This window comes from Bombina bombina, chromosome 6, assembly GCF_027579735.1.
Source record: "Bombina bombina isolate aBomBom1 chromosome 6, aBomBom1.pri, whole genome shotgun sequence".
Lineage (NCBI taxonomy): Eukaryota > Metazoa > Chordata > Amphibia > Anura > Bombinatoridae > Bombina > Bombina bombina.
The window spans coordinates 558,150,162-558,168,370 of NC_069504.1; the positions used below are offsets into that span (position 1 = coordinate 558,150,162).

Here is an 18,209-nt window from a genome sequence, read left to right on the forward strand (position 1 = left end):
CCAGCACTGTTGGGTCTACAAACATCTGAAGTATCATTTTTGGTGGAAAGGGCACACAGGATAGGCGCCCCTAGAGTAGACACTAATGGTTTAACAAGACCTAGACCTATCATGGTGAAATACCTAAATTTTCAAGATAAGGTAACGATTATGAGACAATTTAAACAAAAGAGACCAATAAGGTTACAACATGAGAATATCTTATTATTCCAAGATTTTTCCAGCGAAACCTCCCAGAAACGTAGAGAGATGTCCCCCTTTTGTTCAACATTAATCCAAAAAGGTATTCAGGCAAGACTTATGTACCCAGCGAAAATTTGTTTCAGAATAAATAATGAAAATGTGACCCTGAAATCACCCCAGGAAGCAAGGGATTTTATCAATACCCTTTAGTTGTATATGATAAGATAGTTAGGGAGGGGCTGTACTTTTTCTTTGTTTTTTTTTGGTTTTTTTTAGCGGTTCTTCCTAAGCAATATAAAATAGATAAAATGTGTTGTGGAAGGTGTTGTGCTAGGTTGAAACTAGAAGCCAGATTATGTCGGATCTTTGAGTTATCACTAACTAGAAGCTACATGTTGGAAATGTTTAAATCAATGTGTCTATATGTTATGTGTGTTGTTTCCTTTTCCTCCCCTTTTTTTTTTTTTCTTCCTTGGCCAAGATGGCATAGTACGGGTAGAAAGACACAGGAGATAGAATGCTTAACATAGTATCATGGAACGTGGGGGGAATAACCTCCCCGACTAAAAGGTCTCTAATTCTAAAAACACTAAGAAAAAAGAACCCAGACATTGCTTTATTACAGGAGACCCATCTACAAGAAGTAGAGATGGCTAAACTGAAAAGTAGATGGGTAGGAGAAGTAATAGCTGCCCCTGGGCCTAAACGTAAAAGAGGAGTAGCGATTTTAGTCTCTAAAAAACTGGATTGCAAAATTTTAGTTAAAGATCGGGATACGGGGGGGAGATTTATTATAATTGAAGTAGAATATGGTGATACTGTAATAATTATTTGTAATGTATACGACCCTAATGAGTTAGACCCAAAATTCTGGGACACCATGTACATTAAACTTGCCCCATACCTGAATGGGAACCTGATTGTCGCAGGGGACTTCAATATGACAACGACGCCAGTGATAGATAGAACCAGGCCTGGTAAGCAGGCGGTAGGTAGGAAAGCAGAAGAAAGATTATTTGGGTCTTTTCGTGATAAATTAAACCTCCATGATATATGGCGAATTAAGAATCCAGATGTCAGAGAGTTTTCGTGCATATCTAAAACTCATAAGGTAATGTCCCGTATAGACTTATTTCTTATTAATGACTCTATGCTGTCTTTAGATTTAAATCCAACAATAGAGGAGATAATCATTTCTGACCACGCAATAATTGGTTTAAGTTTGGATCATATTAGACACCGGAAGGGGGGAGCTAATAACTTTTTTTTTCCAAAACATCTTATACTGGATATGGAGTTTAATAGATTCCTAATCCATAAATGGAACCAATATAAAATAGATAATAAAGACTATTATAAGAAGATAGAGGTCTTCTGGGAAGCTGCGAAAGCAGTTTTAAGGGGTGAAATAAAAACATACTTGGTTAAACGGAAAAAGAAACTTCGGGAGCAAGATATCCAACTGGCAAATCAATTAAAAAACAGTTATAAATTATATCTTAATAACCCCAATACTATGTCATGGGCTAGTTACAATAAAGCTAAAAATGAAAGAGAGGGATTCCTAAAATTAAAGAGTATAAAGCAGGATAGAAGGGCAAACGCCTTTTTTGCAAGTTATCATGGGAGGTCAGCAAAATTTCTAGCTAAAATAATTAAAGGAGGGAAAGAAGGTAGGAAAAATATTGTTAGTATCAAAAAAGGAAATATAAGTTATACAGCACCTAAGGAGATATGTCGAATAATGTATGAGCACTATTCAGAAATATATGAGGCAGGTCCCTGTAATGAAAAGGCTAAAGACTTGTTCTGGGAAAAGGTCTCTCTCCAACAATTAACAGTGGATGAAAGGGCAGAGCTGAACCAACCAATATCGGAATTGGAAATTCTAAAAGCCATAGAGAAGGTGAAATTAAACAAAGCTCCCGGTCCGGATCAAATACCGGCTGAATTTTACCGAATACTTAAAAACGAAATAGGAGATACATTGAGAGATTTATTCAATCACTATTTTGTTAAAAACTGTCTAGAATCTAATCTTTTCTCCGCCTCCACAGTTATTCTTATACATAAAAAAGACAAAGATCCAGAGAACCCTAATGCTTACAGGCCAATATCACTTCTAAACAACGATTATAAACTTCTTACAGCAATAGTAGCAGATAGACTAAAAAAATACATTAATAAGCTGATCCATACAGATCAAACGGGATTCATGCCAGGTAGGAATTCATCTAAAAACATACGGAAAGTGTTATTAGTCCTAAGTCAGTATTGGAACAAAATTAACGCCAAAACCAAACCTGGGGAAGTTGACCTGGCCCTTTTAACGCTGGATGCTGAAAAAGCATTTGATGCAATAGTATGGGAACACTTATTTACGGCATTATCCCGTTTTGGTATTACCGGTAACTTTCTCAACTTTGTTAAATTAATATATAAAGCGCCGTGTTCTACGTTATTTGTAAATGGCCAATTCTCCCCTAAAATTACACTAAGGAAAGGAACCAGACAGGGGTGCCCTTTATCCCCCTTATTGTTCAACCTCTCGATAGAACCACTAGCGGTAAGACTCAGACAAATGTTATCTGGAATTAAGTTGGGAAGTGATAACGTTATTTTATCTCTATATGCAGATGATTTGTTACTCTTTCTATCTAGGACAGCACGAGATATACCAATATTACTAGAAATAATTAATGATTATGGGTCCTTTTCGGGGTATAAAATAAATTATTCAAAATCAGAACTACTCTGGATCAGACGCCCCAATAGATACATAGGTCAGCACCCATTCCAAGAGGTGGAACAAATAAAATATCTTGGACTATATTTAAGCTTAAATCCAGGATTATGGTATACTTTAAACCATCTTAAAATTTTCCAAGAAATTAGCCTACTGATGGAAAAATGGAGACCACTGCCCATCTCGTTATCGGCCAAAATAATGTTGTTGAAAACATTTGTATTTCCACGGGTTATGTACATACTTCAGAATTTACCAATCCCCATTAAAAATGTAGATCTGAATAGATATGACAAAGACTGTAAAACTTTTTTATGGAACGGAGGGAGGGTGAGACTTTCAAAAAAGATTTTATATCTTGACAAAGAATTTGGAGGCTATGGTCTCCCCAATCTTAAATTATACAAACAGGTCACAATGTTAAAAATAGCAATTGATTGGATTACGGAAAAAGATTACTGCTCTTTCCCAAATATAGAGGATAATCTAATAAAGCCCTTCAAGTTAAAAGCCATCCTACACACGCCTATGGATAAAATGCCATTGCCGATATTAAATATTAAGGTGATAAGTAATGTGGTGTCAGCCTGGCAGAGGTTTTGCTCAGAGCTTAAAATTAATTTCAGGTTCTCTAAATTTCTCACTATTTTGGGACATCCAGAATTTGCACCAGGACTAAGTTATGGGATTTTTCATAACTGGCAAAGGAAAGGTATAGTGTATATGGGGCAATTAATTGAGGAAGAGTCAGGATTATTCAAATCCTTTACACAGATACAGGAAGAATTTGACATCCCAAAACATCACCTCTTTGCGTTCTTGCAGGTTAGACATTTCAATAATCTCTCACTTCAGAAGTTTGCCGGTAACTTACATCTAGGGATAATAGGAAGTGGTATTCAGATGTACCGCGCAGGGTATCATTCCATATCAATTTGGTATGGAATGATAATGAAAAATCTGGGTAAAGGCCATCTCGATTACCTGCATACCAGATGGTTAAAAATAATCCCAGAGCTAGTAGATAAGAATGTAAACCAGAGTATTGATGTGGTTGGTTATAAGTTCACCTCCTGGAAAGAATCACATAGCTATTTGATAAATTTGGCTTATATTACTCCAACTCGTCTAGGTAAATGGGACAAGAAGTGTAAAGGGAATTGCTTTCACTGCTTGGCTCCACAGGCCGATATACTTCATTGTGTATGGCGTTGTCCGAAAATATATCAATTTTGGGAGAAGATATCATTCTGGCTAAATAGAGTTGTGAGCCAAGTGGTGATCTTTACACCAGTGAGTATCTTCTTTTTTATATTTGATAAGCGCTTTACATCAGAAGAATATGCACTAATTACCACGGCCATACAAATTGCGCGGTTATTAATTTTTCGCTATTGGAAAGCTAAGAAATACCCAACTATAGCAGAATTTGGCCAAAAAATTATTGACCAATTAATCATAGAGCAGATGAATCTGGAGCCCAATAATGAAAGAAAGGCCAGGAGGTTTTATTTAAAATGGAAGAATGTCATTAGACGGCAACCTGTGGAGTTGCAAATAGAAATTTTGGGCCCCCTGCGAGAATCAGGTCCTGTATGCCTAGAAGAGTTATAAATTGTAGGATAGGCCCAGTTACGTTGCCAGAGAGGAATAAATAATATTCGAAGTTGGTAAAGGCATATGCCTTTCCCTTCCCCTTCTTTTTTTTTTTTTTTTTTTTCCTTTTCTTTCTTTCCCCTTTTCTGTGTCTTGTCTTGTCTTGTTTTGTCTTGTCGTGTCTTGTCTTGTTATGCTGTGTTTGATTTCTGTTTTGCTATATAGGATAAAAAGTGGCAATTTTGGTACTTAGAGTATTCTGATTTGGTCTACGAGATAAGAGATGATTATTTCTTTTGCATTAGTATGAGTAGTACAGACAACTATGTTAGTAAGAAAATATTATTTGTATATTCTTGATCTAGAACCTGTAAAGGTGATATAGATATTCTTGCTCTGTATTTTGGTTTTGTAATGTTACTGCCTGTCTGATTGTAATATCTTTAGTTTTCTTTTCTGTTTAGTACCATAAGTTGACATGTCAATAAAAATAAATTAAAAAAAAAAAAAAGAAATAGAAACACTTGATGAACAAACAGCTTTTTTAGAAGACCCTCCAAACTTTTTATCCATAGGGTCCTTGAAAGCACAACTGTCCTCAATAGGAATAGTCGTACGCTTAGCTAGAGTAGAAATGGCTCCCTCCACCTTAGGAATCGTTTGCCAAATGTCCCTAACGGTGTCAGGTAAAGAATACATTTCCTTAAATATAGGGGAAGGAGAGAACGGTATACCCGGTCTTTCCCATTCCTTGGTAATAATTTCCGAAATTCTTTTAGGAATCGGAAAAACATCAGCATAAGTAGGAACCTCCAAATATCTGTCCATCTTACATAATTTCTCTGGAGGAACCACAATAGAGTCACAGTCGTCCAGAGTCAACAAAACCTCTCGCAATAACAGGCAAAGGTGTTCAAGCTCACATTTAAAGGACATCACGTCCGAATCTGTCTTGGGTAATGCGCTACCTGAGTCAGACAGTTCTCCTTCCGACAGGACCTCCCTACCACCCTCCACCTCAGACTCCTGGGAGGGAACATCGAAGATCGCCATCAAGGAATCAGAAGCCGCATGGACTACCTGGGGTCTCTATTCTACTACGTTTACCCTGTAGTACTGGCAACTTAGATAACACTTCTGTAAGGGTTGAGGACATAACAGTAGCCATATCCTGCAGTGTGAATGACGCAGACACAGATGAAGAACATGGTGTCGCCTGCGTGGGCGTTATGGGCTGAGACGCTAGGGGAGACAGTTGTGGCTTATCCTGAACCTCATCAGTCTGCGCACAATCATTATCATCATCAGTTAAGAAAATGTGTTCTTTACACTGTAATGCCGTAGTAATACATGAGGGACAAAGTGTAACAGGGGGTTCTACAATGGCATTTAAACACATAAGGCATGCACTTTGTTCATCCATTTTAATAAATTTAACAACAAGCAAATTTAACTTACTCACAGAGAAAATTCGATTGTAAAATAATTAAGTTGAGTACTGCATCTTTAAGAACTCAAATCAAACATCAAATACCGTTTTTTATTTGTTATTGAAAAAACAAAACATGCTGCGTACTGTATCTATAAGGGAAAAAATATCGACGTTCACCTTCCCTTCATACACCGTTTTTTATTTAACCTGTAGTACTTTGGAAAATAACCCACAAGCAAGGTTTTTGACACAGATTGCTCTGAAATAAGAACCTCGTCACCTTGCCGCAGCTCTGCTGCGGCTCCTACCTAATCCTGTGACCGGACCGATTACTAAAAGCCCTGCGCATCAAGAATTGCCAGGCAGGCTTAGAGGCCGAGAGGAGGAACTGTTACCACAATGACTGCGCTACGAAAGAGTGCAAAGACCTAAGCTCCGCCCCTCGTGGGCGTAATTTCAATACGCTATTTCTTTTAATACTAGAAAAAAAAGGGGGAAAAAATCCGCCATTTACCGGAGGCTAGTATGTTATATGCACTCCGAAACTGTCCCCTGCGTCTGCAAGCCCCAGAGGAAAAACCCCACACAGAATGTCCCAGCGCTTCAAGGCACACACCGCCCGAGTGTCTGGTTAAACATATACATAATCCAGCGTCAAACTCTTTAATAAAACGTCAGAAAGTCTGGTACCCTATGACATGTTTGTATACACATCCCTGCGCTTCTAGGTAGTAGACTGCTAGAGTATCTGGTTCTGTCACTATCTACTTAACTGCCAATAGAATAGTGAACATACAGTCCATCTGAGATTCTGTTAGTGTGTCCCAGAATAAAGAACTGCACTTACCTTTATGCTGAGGAACAGCTTTACCACTTCACAGTATCAAGAGGTCCACCTTTTCCTCCTGAGGTCCTGTGAAACAGAGAAGTCTTAGTTAAGAATTTCCAAGACCATGTACAGCAAACGCAGCACAATCCAGGGAGGCACAGTGGAGCAAAAAATCCACCAGTTCCCACAGTCTAAAAAGACTACTTGAAGCTGCTCTGTAATAAAATAGTACACTTTGGCACCATTTAAAAACAAAAAACTCTTGGTTGAAGAATCTAAACTAAACACCTCTCTTTACCTCTTCCTTTCACTAACGCAGGCAAAGAGAATGACTGGAGGGGGAGGGAAGGGCTATATATGCAGCTCTGCTGTGGAGCACTTTGCCTCCTCCTGCTGACCAGGAGGCGATATCCCACAAGTAAGGATGAAATCTGTGGACTCGTCATATCTTGTAAAAGAAAAAAAGTTTAATAACACCAATAGCTACTTACTATTTTAATGGGATGTATGAGGTTGATGGAATGAACACAGTTCTGAATATTTGGTGGAATATTAGATAAAGACACTAGCATTTCATCACTGACTACACATGCAGTCACGAGCCGATTGAGGAGACTACACGTGCAGTCAGAATCAAAGCCACCAATGGGAATAGTTTCAGTTCCCACTGAGCTGCGCCAATAGGTTAAGATGATCTGTGACCCACTAGGTATGCGTAGCAGGCAGGCGGAAAGTCAGAAAGCCAATTTAAAAAAAAAAAAAAAAAAATGTAAATTCAAAAATATTTATGCTGAAGCAGGTACACACCTACACACTGCCGCCGACACACTAATGTGTCACGACACACAGTTTGGAAAGCACTGTTATAGAGTGTAAAGCAAAGATATATAGTATTACCTGCTGAATCACCTGCCATTACTGTCAGAGCTGAAATTGATTTAGTGCCGATATAATGACTTTTGACGAGAAAACGAGCTAAATCCAAAACAGAATCAAAAGGCTGACTTAAAACTTTCTGGGCCCACTCACACACAAGGCGACAAGCTGCAGATACAACTTCTTCATCAGCACTTTGTAACTGAGCAGAGACTTCCACACCTTCAAGCTGAAATGCAAGAAAAATAGTTAAAGGGACAGTCTACTCCAGAATTTTTAATGTATAAAAAGATAGATAATTCCCTTTATTACCCATTCTCCAGTTTTGCATAACCAACACAGTTATATTAATACCTTGTATCTTAAGCTTCTGCAGACTGCCCCCCCCCCACTTATGTAAGTTCTTTTGACAGACTTGCATTTTAGCCAATTAGTGATGACTCATAAATAACTCCACGGGAGGGAACACGTTATCTTTATGGCACACATAAACTAGAACGGTCTAGCTATGAAAACTGTCAAAATGCACTTAGATAAGAGGCGGCCTTCGAGGGCTTACAAATTAGCATATGAGCCTACCTAGGTTTAGCTTTTAACTAAGAATACCAAGAACAAAGTAAATGTGATGATAAAAGTAAATTGTAAAGTTGTTTAGAACTGTATGCCCTATCTGAATCATGAAAGTTTAATTTTGACTAGACTGTCCCTTTAATTACATAAAATACAGAAGTTATCCAGCAATGTATAAAGCACACACGTATTTTAAAATGCAATATGACTACTAGCAATAATTTTTTTTAAATTAAGCGGATAATGCTTTTCCAGTTAACATACAATACAGACATGAAAAAATACATTTGTATGGAATAATGTTGACAGCTTTTTGTGTATAGAGGAAAATACAATTAATATATTAATAAAATAGTACAGTACCATTAGAATAACTGTTTTCAGAAAACTTCTGTTATCATTGGATACCTAAAAAATGCCCTGATGCAGTTTAATGTAAAGCAGTTTTTTTTTAAAACTCCAGTCCTTAGATCTTCTGAACAGGCAAGACTTTTTAGGATATCTGAACTGGAACGCAGGTGAAATAATCAGCTGATTAATAAACACTGTTATTAAAGGATTACTTTCTGTTATAATTTTTAAGCTAAACAACTAACATATTAAAGTTAATAAACATCAATTAAAACCTACTGACCTATATTTTCTCCAAAACGAAGTTTCATAACGTTCTAAAAGTTATATCTTTTATTCCCCGATGATGTCACGTTATCCTGCCCACTATTTTCAGCACTGCATGTTCAAAATACTTAAACCAATAACTTTGTGTTTAAAGCGCCATTTTGAAACCTAGGTATTGTAAACGGATTGGTACAGAGCAAAGGATACCCACGTAGTGGGTTTGGAAAACAATTAAATTTGCAGACAAGATTTCTGATATACGGTAGAGATATGTTAATGAAATGCTATTGATAAAAAGCGTATTTGGGGTAGTTAGTAAGTAATAGGCATAGAAAATATTTACTTACAGTGGCCCTTTAACCTGCTTTCACCCAAGGTAATTCTAAAAACATAAATTATGCTTACCAGATAATTTAATTTCCTTCTATACAAGGAGAGAGTCCACTGCTTTATTCCTTACTGCTGGGAAATACTGAACCTGGCCAGCAGGAGGAGGCAAAGACACCCCAGCCAAATACTTAAATACCCCTCCCACTTCCCCTATCCCCCAGTCATTCTGCCGAAGGAACAAGGAACTGTAGGAGAAATATCATGGTATAAAAGGTGCCAGAAGAAAACACAAAATGTAGTGGTCTGCCCATTGGAGAAACACGGACGGGAGCCATGGACTCTCCTTATACAGAAGGAAATGAAATTATCTGGTAAGCATAATTTATGTTTTCCTTCTTAATACAAGGAGAGTCCACGGCTTCATTCCTTACTGTTGGGAAACTTATACCCAAGCTCTAGAGGACATTGAATGATGACGGGAGGGACAAAAAAGAGGCGGACCCTAATCTGAGGGCACCACAGCCTGCTTCAGCAGAAGAAAAAACATCAAATTTGTTTAATTTATAAAAAGTGTGTAAGGACGACCAGGTAGCCGCCTTACAAATCTGCTCCACAGAGGCCTCATTCTTAAAGGCCCAAGAGAAAGCCACTGCTCTAGTAGAATGAGCCGTAATTCTCTGAGGAGGTCTATGTCCCGCTGTTTCATAGGCTAAGCGGATAAGACTCCTCAACCAAAAAGATAAGGAAGTCGAAGAGACCTTCTGACCCTTACGCTTCCCAGAATATGCCACAAACAAGGATGAAGTTTGTCTAAAATCCTTAGTAGCTTGAAGATAAAACTTCAAAGCAGGAACCACGTCCAAATTATGAAGTAAACATTCCTTCGAAGAAGAAGGATTAGGACACAAAGAAGGGACCACAATCTCTTGATTGATGTTACAGACTGACACAACTTTAGGGAGAAACCCTGACTTAGTACGTAGGATAGCCTTATCCGAATGGAACACCAGATAAGGAGGCTCACATGGCAAGGTGGCAATCTCACATACTCTGCACGCCGAGGCAATAGCCAGTAGAAAGAGAACTTTCCAGGACAACAATTTAATATCAATTTCTTGCATAGGCTCAAACTTTAAGAACCAAGTTCAGACTCCAAGGTGGAACCGAATATGTGAACACAGGTCTGATCCAAATCAGAGCCCTAACAAAAGACTGAACATCTGGAAGCTCAGAGATTCTCTTGTGCAGTAAAACAAACAAGGCCGAAATCTGTCCCCTCAAGAAACTGGCCGAAAGACCCTTCTCTCCAGACCATCCTGGAGAAACAGCAGAATCCTGGCAACCTTAACTTAATGCCAAGGAAAACCACACTCTTCACACCAGAATAAGTAGGTTCTCCACACCTTAAGATAGATGCAACGAGTAACCGGCTCACGAGCTTGGATGAGAGTATATATAACCTCTTTTGGCTAGGACTAAGTGTTCAATCTCAACGCAGTCAGCCTCAGAGAATCTAGATTTTGATGAACAAAAGGACCTTGTTCCAGCAGATCCCTGCGACAAGCTAACTTCCATGGAGGAGAAGATGACATCCTCACTAGGTCCGCAAACCACATCCTTCGCGGCCACGATAGAGCAATCAATATTACTGATGCCTGGTCCTGCTTGATGTGGCCACAACTCAAGGAAGGAGTGGTAATGGCGGAAAAAGGTAGATTAGATTGAACCACCAAGGCATCGCTAAAGCATCTATTAGCTCTGCCTGAGGATCCCTGGACCTCGACCCATATCTGGGTAGTTTGGTATTGAGACGAGACGCCATGAGATCTATCTCCGGCGTCTCCCCACCTGTAGCATATCTCCGCAAACACTTCAGGATGGAGAGACCATTCCCCCGGATGAAAGGATTGTCTGCTGAGAAAATCCTCTTCCCAGTTGTCCACACACGGAATGTGGATCGCTGACAGTGAACAAGCGGTGGGCCTCTGCCCACTCCAGAATCCGAGATACTTCCCTCATTGCTAGGGAGCTTCTTGTTCCCCCTGATGGTTGATGTAAGCCATCAAGGTTATATTGTCTGATTGGAATCTGATAAACCGGGACTAACCCAGAAAAACATAATTTATGTAAGAACTTACCTGATAAATTCATTTCTTTCATATTAGCAAGAGTCCATGAGCTAGTGACGTATGGGATATACATTCCTACCAGGAGGGGCAAAGTTTCCCAAACCTTAAAATGCCTATAAATACACCCCTCACCACACCCACAATTCAGTTTAACGACTAGCCAAGAAGTGGGGTGATAAGAAAAAAGTGCGAAAGCATATAAAAATAAGGAATTGGAATAATTGTGCTTTATACAAAAAAATCATAACCACCACAAAAAAGGGCGGGCCTCATGGACTCTTGCTAATATGAAAGAAATGAATTTATCAGGTAAGTTCTTACATAAATTATGTTTTCTTTCATGTAATTAGCAAGAGTCCATGAGCTAGTGACGTATGGGATAATGACTACCCAAGATGTGGATCTTTCCACACAAGAGTCACTAGAGAGGGAGGGATAAAATAAAGACAGCCAATTCCTGCTGAAAAGAATCCACACCCAAAATAAAGTTTAATGAAAAACATAAGCAGAAGATTCAAACTGAAACCACTGCCAGAAGTACTTTTCTACCAAAAACTGCTTCAGAAGAAGAGAATACATCAAAATGGTAGAATTTTGTAAAAGTATGCAAAGAGGACCAAGTTGCTGCTTTGCAAATCTGATCAATCGAAGCTTCATTCCTAAACACCCAGGAAGTAGAAACTAAACTAGTAGAATGAACTGTAATCCTTAGAGGCGGAGTTTTACCCGACTCGACATAAGCATGATGAAATAAAGATTTCAACCAAGATGCCAAAGAAATGGCAGAAGCTTTCTGGCCTTTTCTAGAACCGGAAAAGATAACAAATAAACTAGAAGTCTTACGAAAAGACTTAGTAGCTTCAACATAATATTTCAAAGCTCTAACAACATCCAAAGAATGCAACGATTTCTCCTTAGAATTCTTAGGATTAGGACATAATGAAGGAACCACAATTTCTCTACTAATGTTGTTGGAATTCACAACTTTAGGTAAAAAATCAAAAGAAGTTCGCAACACCGCCTTATCCTGATGAAAAATCAGAAAAGGAGACTCACAAGAAATAGCAGATAATTCAGAAACTCTTCTGGCAGAAGAGATTGCCAAAAGGAACAAAACTTTCCAAGAAAGTAATTTAATGTCCAATGAATGCATAGGTTCAAACGGAGGAGCTTGAAGAGCCCCCAGAACCAAATTCAAACTCCAAAGAGGAGAAATTGACTTAATGACAGGTTTTATACGAACCAAAGCTTGTACAAAACAATGAATATCAGGAAGAATAGCAATCTTTCTATGAAAAAGAACAGAAAGAGCAGAGATTTGACCTTTCAAGGAACTTGCGGACAAACCCTTATCTAAACCATCCTGAAGAAACTGTAATATTCTCGGTATTCTAAAAGAATGCCAAAAAATGATGAGAAAGACACCAAGAAATATAAGTCTTCCAGACTCTATAATATATCTCTCTAGATACAGATTTACGCGCCTGTAACATAGTATTAATCACAGAGTCAGAGAAACCTCTTTGACCAAGAATCAAGCGTTCAATCTTCATACTTTTAAATTTAAGGATTTCAGATCCTAATAGAAAAAAAGGACCTTGCGACAGAAGGTCTGGTCTTAACGGAAGAGTCCACGGTTGGCAAGAGGCCATCCGGACCAGATCCGCATACCAAAACCTGTGAGGCCATGCCGGAGCTACCAGCAGAACAAACGAGCATTCCTTCAGAATCTTGGAGATTACTCTTGGAAGAAAAACTAGAAGCGGAAAGATATAGGCAGGATGATACTTCCAAGGAAGTGATAATGCATCCACTGCCTCCGCCCGAGGATCCCGGGATCCGGACAGATACCTGGGAAGTTTCTTGTTTAGATGAGAAGCCATCAGATCTATTTCTGGGAGTTCCCACATTTGAACAATCTGAGGACATATCTCTGGGTGAAGAGACCATTCGCCCAGGTGCAACGTTTGGCGACTGAGATAATCCGCTTTCCAATTGTCCATACCTGGGATATGAACCGCAGAGATTAGACAGGAGCTGGATTCCGCCCAAACCAAAATTCGAGATACTTCTTTCATAGCCAGAGGACTGTGAGTCCCTCCTTGATGATTGATGTATGCCACAGTTGTGACATTGTCTATCTGAAAACAAATGAACAACTCTCTCTTTAGAAGAGGCCAAGACTGAAGAGCTCTGAAAATTGCACGGAGTTCCAAAATATTGATCGGAAATCTCACCTCCTGAGATTCCCAAACCCCTTGTGCCGTCAGATACCCCCACACAGCTCCCCAACCTGTAAGACTTGCATCTGTTGAGATTATAGTCCAGGTCGGAAGAACAAAGAAGCCCCCTGAACTAAACGATGGTGATCTGTCCACCATGTCAGAGAGTGTCGTAAAATCGGTTTAAAGATATTAATTGAGATATCTTTGAGTAATCCCTGCACCATTGGTTCAGCATACAGAGCTGAAGAGGTCGCATGTGAAAACGAGCAAAGGAGATCGCATCTGATGCGGCAGTCCTAAGACCTAACATTTCCATGCATAAGGCTACCAAAGGGAATGATTGTGACTGAAGGTTTTGACAAGCTGATATCAATGTTAAAACTTCTCTTGTCTGACAAGGACAGAGTCATAGACACTGAATCTATCTAGAAACCTAAAAAGGTTACCCTTGTCTGAGGAATCAATGAACTGAATGGTAAATTGATCCTCCAACCATGAACTTGAAGAAACAACACAAGTCGATTCGTATGAGATTCTTCGAAAATGAGAAGACTGAGCAAGTACCAAGATATCGTCCAAATAAGGAAATACCAAAACCCTGTTCTCGGATTACAGAAAGAAGGGCACCGAGAACCTTTGAAAAAAATTCTTGGAACTGAGGCTAGGCCAAACGGTAGAGCCACAAAACTGGTAATGCTTGTCTAAAAAGAGAATCTCAGACACTAAAAGTGATCTGGATGAATCGGAATATGCAGATACACATCCTGTAAATCTATTGTAGACATATAATGCCCTTGCTAAACAAAAGGCAGGATAGTCCTACAGTAACCATCTTGAATGTTGGTATCCTAACATAACGATTCAATAATGATAGATCCGGAACTGGTCTGAAGGAATTGACCTTCTTTGGTACAATGAAGAGATAAAATAAAACCCCAGCCCCTGTTCCAGAACTGGAACTGGCATAATCAATCCAGCCAACTCTAGATCTGAAACACATTTCAGAAATGCTGAGCCTTTGCTGTGTTACCTGGGACACGGGAAAGAAAAAAATCTCTTAGCAGGAGGCCTTAACTTGAAGCCAATTCTGTACCTTTCTGAAACAATGTTCTGAAACCAGAAATTGAGAACGGAATTGATCCAAATTTCTTTGAAGAAAACGTAATCTGCCCCATACCAGCTGAGCTGGAATAAAGGCTGCACCTTCATAGGTACTTAGGAGCTGGCTATAGGTTTCTATAAGGCTTGGATATATTCCAAACTGGAAATAGTTTCCAAACTGATACCGCTCCTGAGGATGAAGGATCAGGCTTTTGTTCCTTGTTGCGAGGAAAGGAACGAAAATGATTATTTACCCTGGAAAGAAAGGGAAAGGAAAGTTAACTTAGAAGACATATCAGCATTCCAAGTTTAATCCATAAAGCTTTTCTAGCTAAAATAGCTAGAGACATATACCTGATATCAACTCTAATGATATCAAAAGATGGTATCACCAATAAAATTATTAGCATGTTATAGAATAATAATAATGCTATAAAATTATGATCTGTTACTTGTTGCGCTAAAGCTTCTAACCAAAAAGTTGAAGCTGCAGCAACATCCGCTAAAAATATAGCAGGTCTAAGAAGATTACCTGAACATAAGTAAGCTTTTCTTAGAAAAGATTCAATTTTCCTATCTAAAGGATCCTTAAATGAAGTACTATCTGCCGTAGGAATAGTAGTACATTAGCAGGAGTAGAGACAGCCCCATAACCTTAGGGATTTTTGTCCCAAAAAACTCTAATCTGTCAGATGGCACAGGATATAATTGCTTAAACGTCTAGAAGGAGAAAATAAATTACCCAAATTATTCCATTCCCTGGAAATTACTTCAGAAATAGCATCAGGGAGATTAAACACTTCTGGAATAACTACAGGAGATTTAAAACCTTATTTAAACGTTTACATTAGTATCAAGAGGACCAGAATCCTCTATTTATAATGCAAATAATACTTCTTTAAGTAAAGAACGAATAAATTCCATCTTGAACACATACAAAGATTTATCAGCATCAACCTCTGAGACAGAAACCTCTGAACCAGAAGAACCATTATCAGTATCAGAATGATGATGTTCATTTAAAAATTCATCTGAAAAAAGAGAAGTTTTAAAAGACTTTTATGTATACTAGAAGGAAAAATAACAGACATAGCCTTCTTAATGGATTTTTAAAAAAATAAAATCTCTTATGTTATCAGGAACACTCTGAAAATTAGATGTTGACGGAACAGCAACAGGTAATGTAACAGTACTAAAGGAAATTTTATCTGCATTAATAAGTTTGACATGACATGCAATACAAACAACAGCTGGAGAAACAGATACCAAAAGTTTATAGCAGATACACTTAGCTTGGTAGCTCCAGCACTGGGCAGTGATTTTCCTGAAGTATCTTCTGACTCAGTTGCAACGTGGAACATCTTGCAATATGTAAAAGAAAAAAACAACATATAAAGCAAAATTGATCAAATTCCTTAAATGACAGTTTCAGGAATGGGAAAAAAATGCCAGTGAACAAGCTTCTAGCAACCAGAAGCAATAAATAATGAGACTTAAATAATGTGGAGACAAAAATGACGCCCATATTTTTTAGCGCCAAAAAAGACGCCCTCATTATTTGGCGCCTAAATGCTTATGGCGCCAAAAATGACGCCACATCCGGAACGCCGACATCTTTGACGCAAAAAAACATCAAAAAATGACGCAACTTCCGGCGACACGTATGACGCCGGAAACAGAAATTTTTTTTTGCGCCAAAAAAGTCCGCGCCAAGAATGACGCAATAAAATGAAGCATTTTCTGCCCCCGCGAGCCTAACAGCCCACAGGGAAAAAAGTCAAATTTTTTAAGGTAAGAAAAAATGATTGAAACAAATGCATTTATCCCAAATATGAAACTGACTGTCTGAAAAATAAGGAATGTTGAACATTCTGAGTCAAGGCAAATAAATGTTTGAATACATATATTTAGAACTTTATAAACAAAGTGCCCAACCATAGCTTAGAGTGTCACAGAAAATAAGATTTACTTACCCCAGGACACTCATCTACATGTTTGTAGAAAGCCAAACCAGTACTGAAACGAGAATCAGCAGAGGTAATGGTATATATAAGAGTATATCGTCGATCTGAAAAGGGAGGTAAGAGATGAATCTCTACGACCGATAACAGAGAACCTATGAAATAGACCCCGTAGAAGGAGATCACTGCATTCAAATAGGCAATAGTCTCCTCACATCCCTCTGACATTCACTGCACGCTGAGAGGAAAACCGGGCTCCAACTTGCTGCGGAGCGCATATCAACGTAGAATCTAGCACAAACTTACTTCACCACCTCCATTGGAGGCAAAGTTTGTAAAACTGAATTGTGGGTGTGGTGAGGGGTGTATTTATAGGCATTTTAAGGTTTGGGAAACTTTGCCCCTCCTGGTAGGAATGTATATCCCATATGTCACTAGCTCATGGACTCTTGCTAATTACATGAAAGAAAGGCCAAGCCTCAGAGCATTGTAGATTGCTCAAAGCTCCAAAATATTGATCGGGAGGGAGCGTTCCTCCTGAGACCACAGGCCCTGTGCCTTCTTGGCACCCCAAACAGCTCCCCATCCTGAGAGGCTCGCGTCCATAATCACAATCTCCCAGGATGGTCTGAGAAAGGATGTCCCTCGGGACAGAGCCACCAAGAGACCAAGCGAGTTGTTCAAGGAAATCCGAAAGATTGCCGTTCCACTGCCTCAGCATGCACAGCTGTAGCGGTCTGAGATGGAATCTGGCAAAAGGAATTATGTTCATGCTGGACACCATGAGACCAATTACCTCCATACACTGAGCCACAGATGGCCTTAAGGAGGTCCAGAGGGCAAGACAGCTTGCTTGCATCGTCTCTGGTCGGTGAGAAGTATCCTAATTAATATTGAATCTATTATAGTACCCAGGAATTCTAACCTGGTGCTTGGAATAAGAGAACTCTTCTCTAAGTTTATCTTTCATCCATGTGATCGAAAAAGAGAGAGAGGAGATACCGAATGGTTCTCTGCTAGATGAAAGGATGGTTCTTGAACCAGAATGTCATCCAAGTAGGGAGCTACTGCTATACCTTGGGTTCTGGTGAAGGCCAGGAGAGCTCCTAGAACCTTTGTAAAGATTAGTGGGGCCGTATGCTAGACCAAACGGAAGTGCAATGAACAGGAAGTGCTGATCCAGGAACGCAAACTTAGGAACTGGAAGTGGTCCCTGTGGATTGGAACGTGAAGGTAGGCATCCTTCAGATCTATAGTGGTCATGAACTGTTCTTCCTGAACTAGAGGAAAAATGGACCATGTCGTCTCCATCTTGAACGAGGGGACATTTAGAAATTTGTTTAAGAACTTTAGGTACAGAATTGGGCGGAAAGTTCCCTCTTTCTTTGGGACCACAAACAGGTTTGAGTAGTATCCCAAACCTATTTCTACGATAGAAACCGGGACAATGACCCCCAAGGAGGACAGATCCTGCACACACCCCAGAAAGGCTTCCCTCTTTTCTGGTTTTAAAGACAAGCTTGAAAGGAGAAATCTGTCCTTGGGTGGATGAGATTTTAAACCTATCGTGTATCCCTGAGCTATGACCTCCAGGACCCTCGGATCATGCACGT

At 39.2% G+C, this 18,209-nt stretch overlaps 1 protein-coding gene across 1 annotated transcript in view; it reads right to left on the reverse strand.

The window, feature by feature from the left end:
• The window catches only part of RFX7 (regulatory factor X7), a 592,746-nt gene that overhangs the window by 121,876 nt on the left and 452,661 nt on the right, over positions 1-18,209 (reverse strand). The window contains exon 8 of the mRNA XM_053717507.1: positions 7,684-7,891. Coding sequence (XP_053573482.1) covers positions 7,684-7,891 — 208 coding nt within the window. The remainder of the gene's footprint in view (positions 1-7,683; positions 7,892-18,209) is intronic.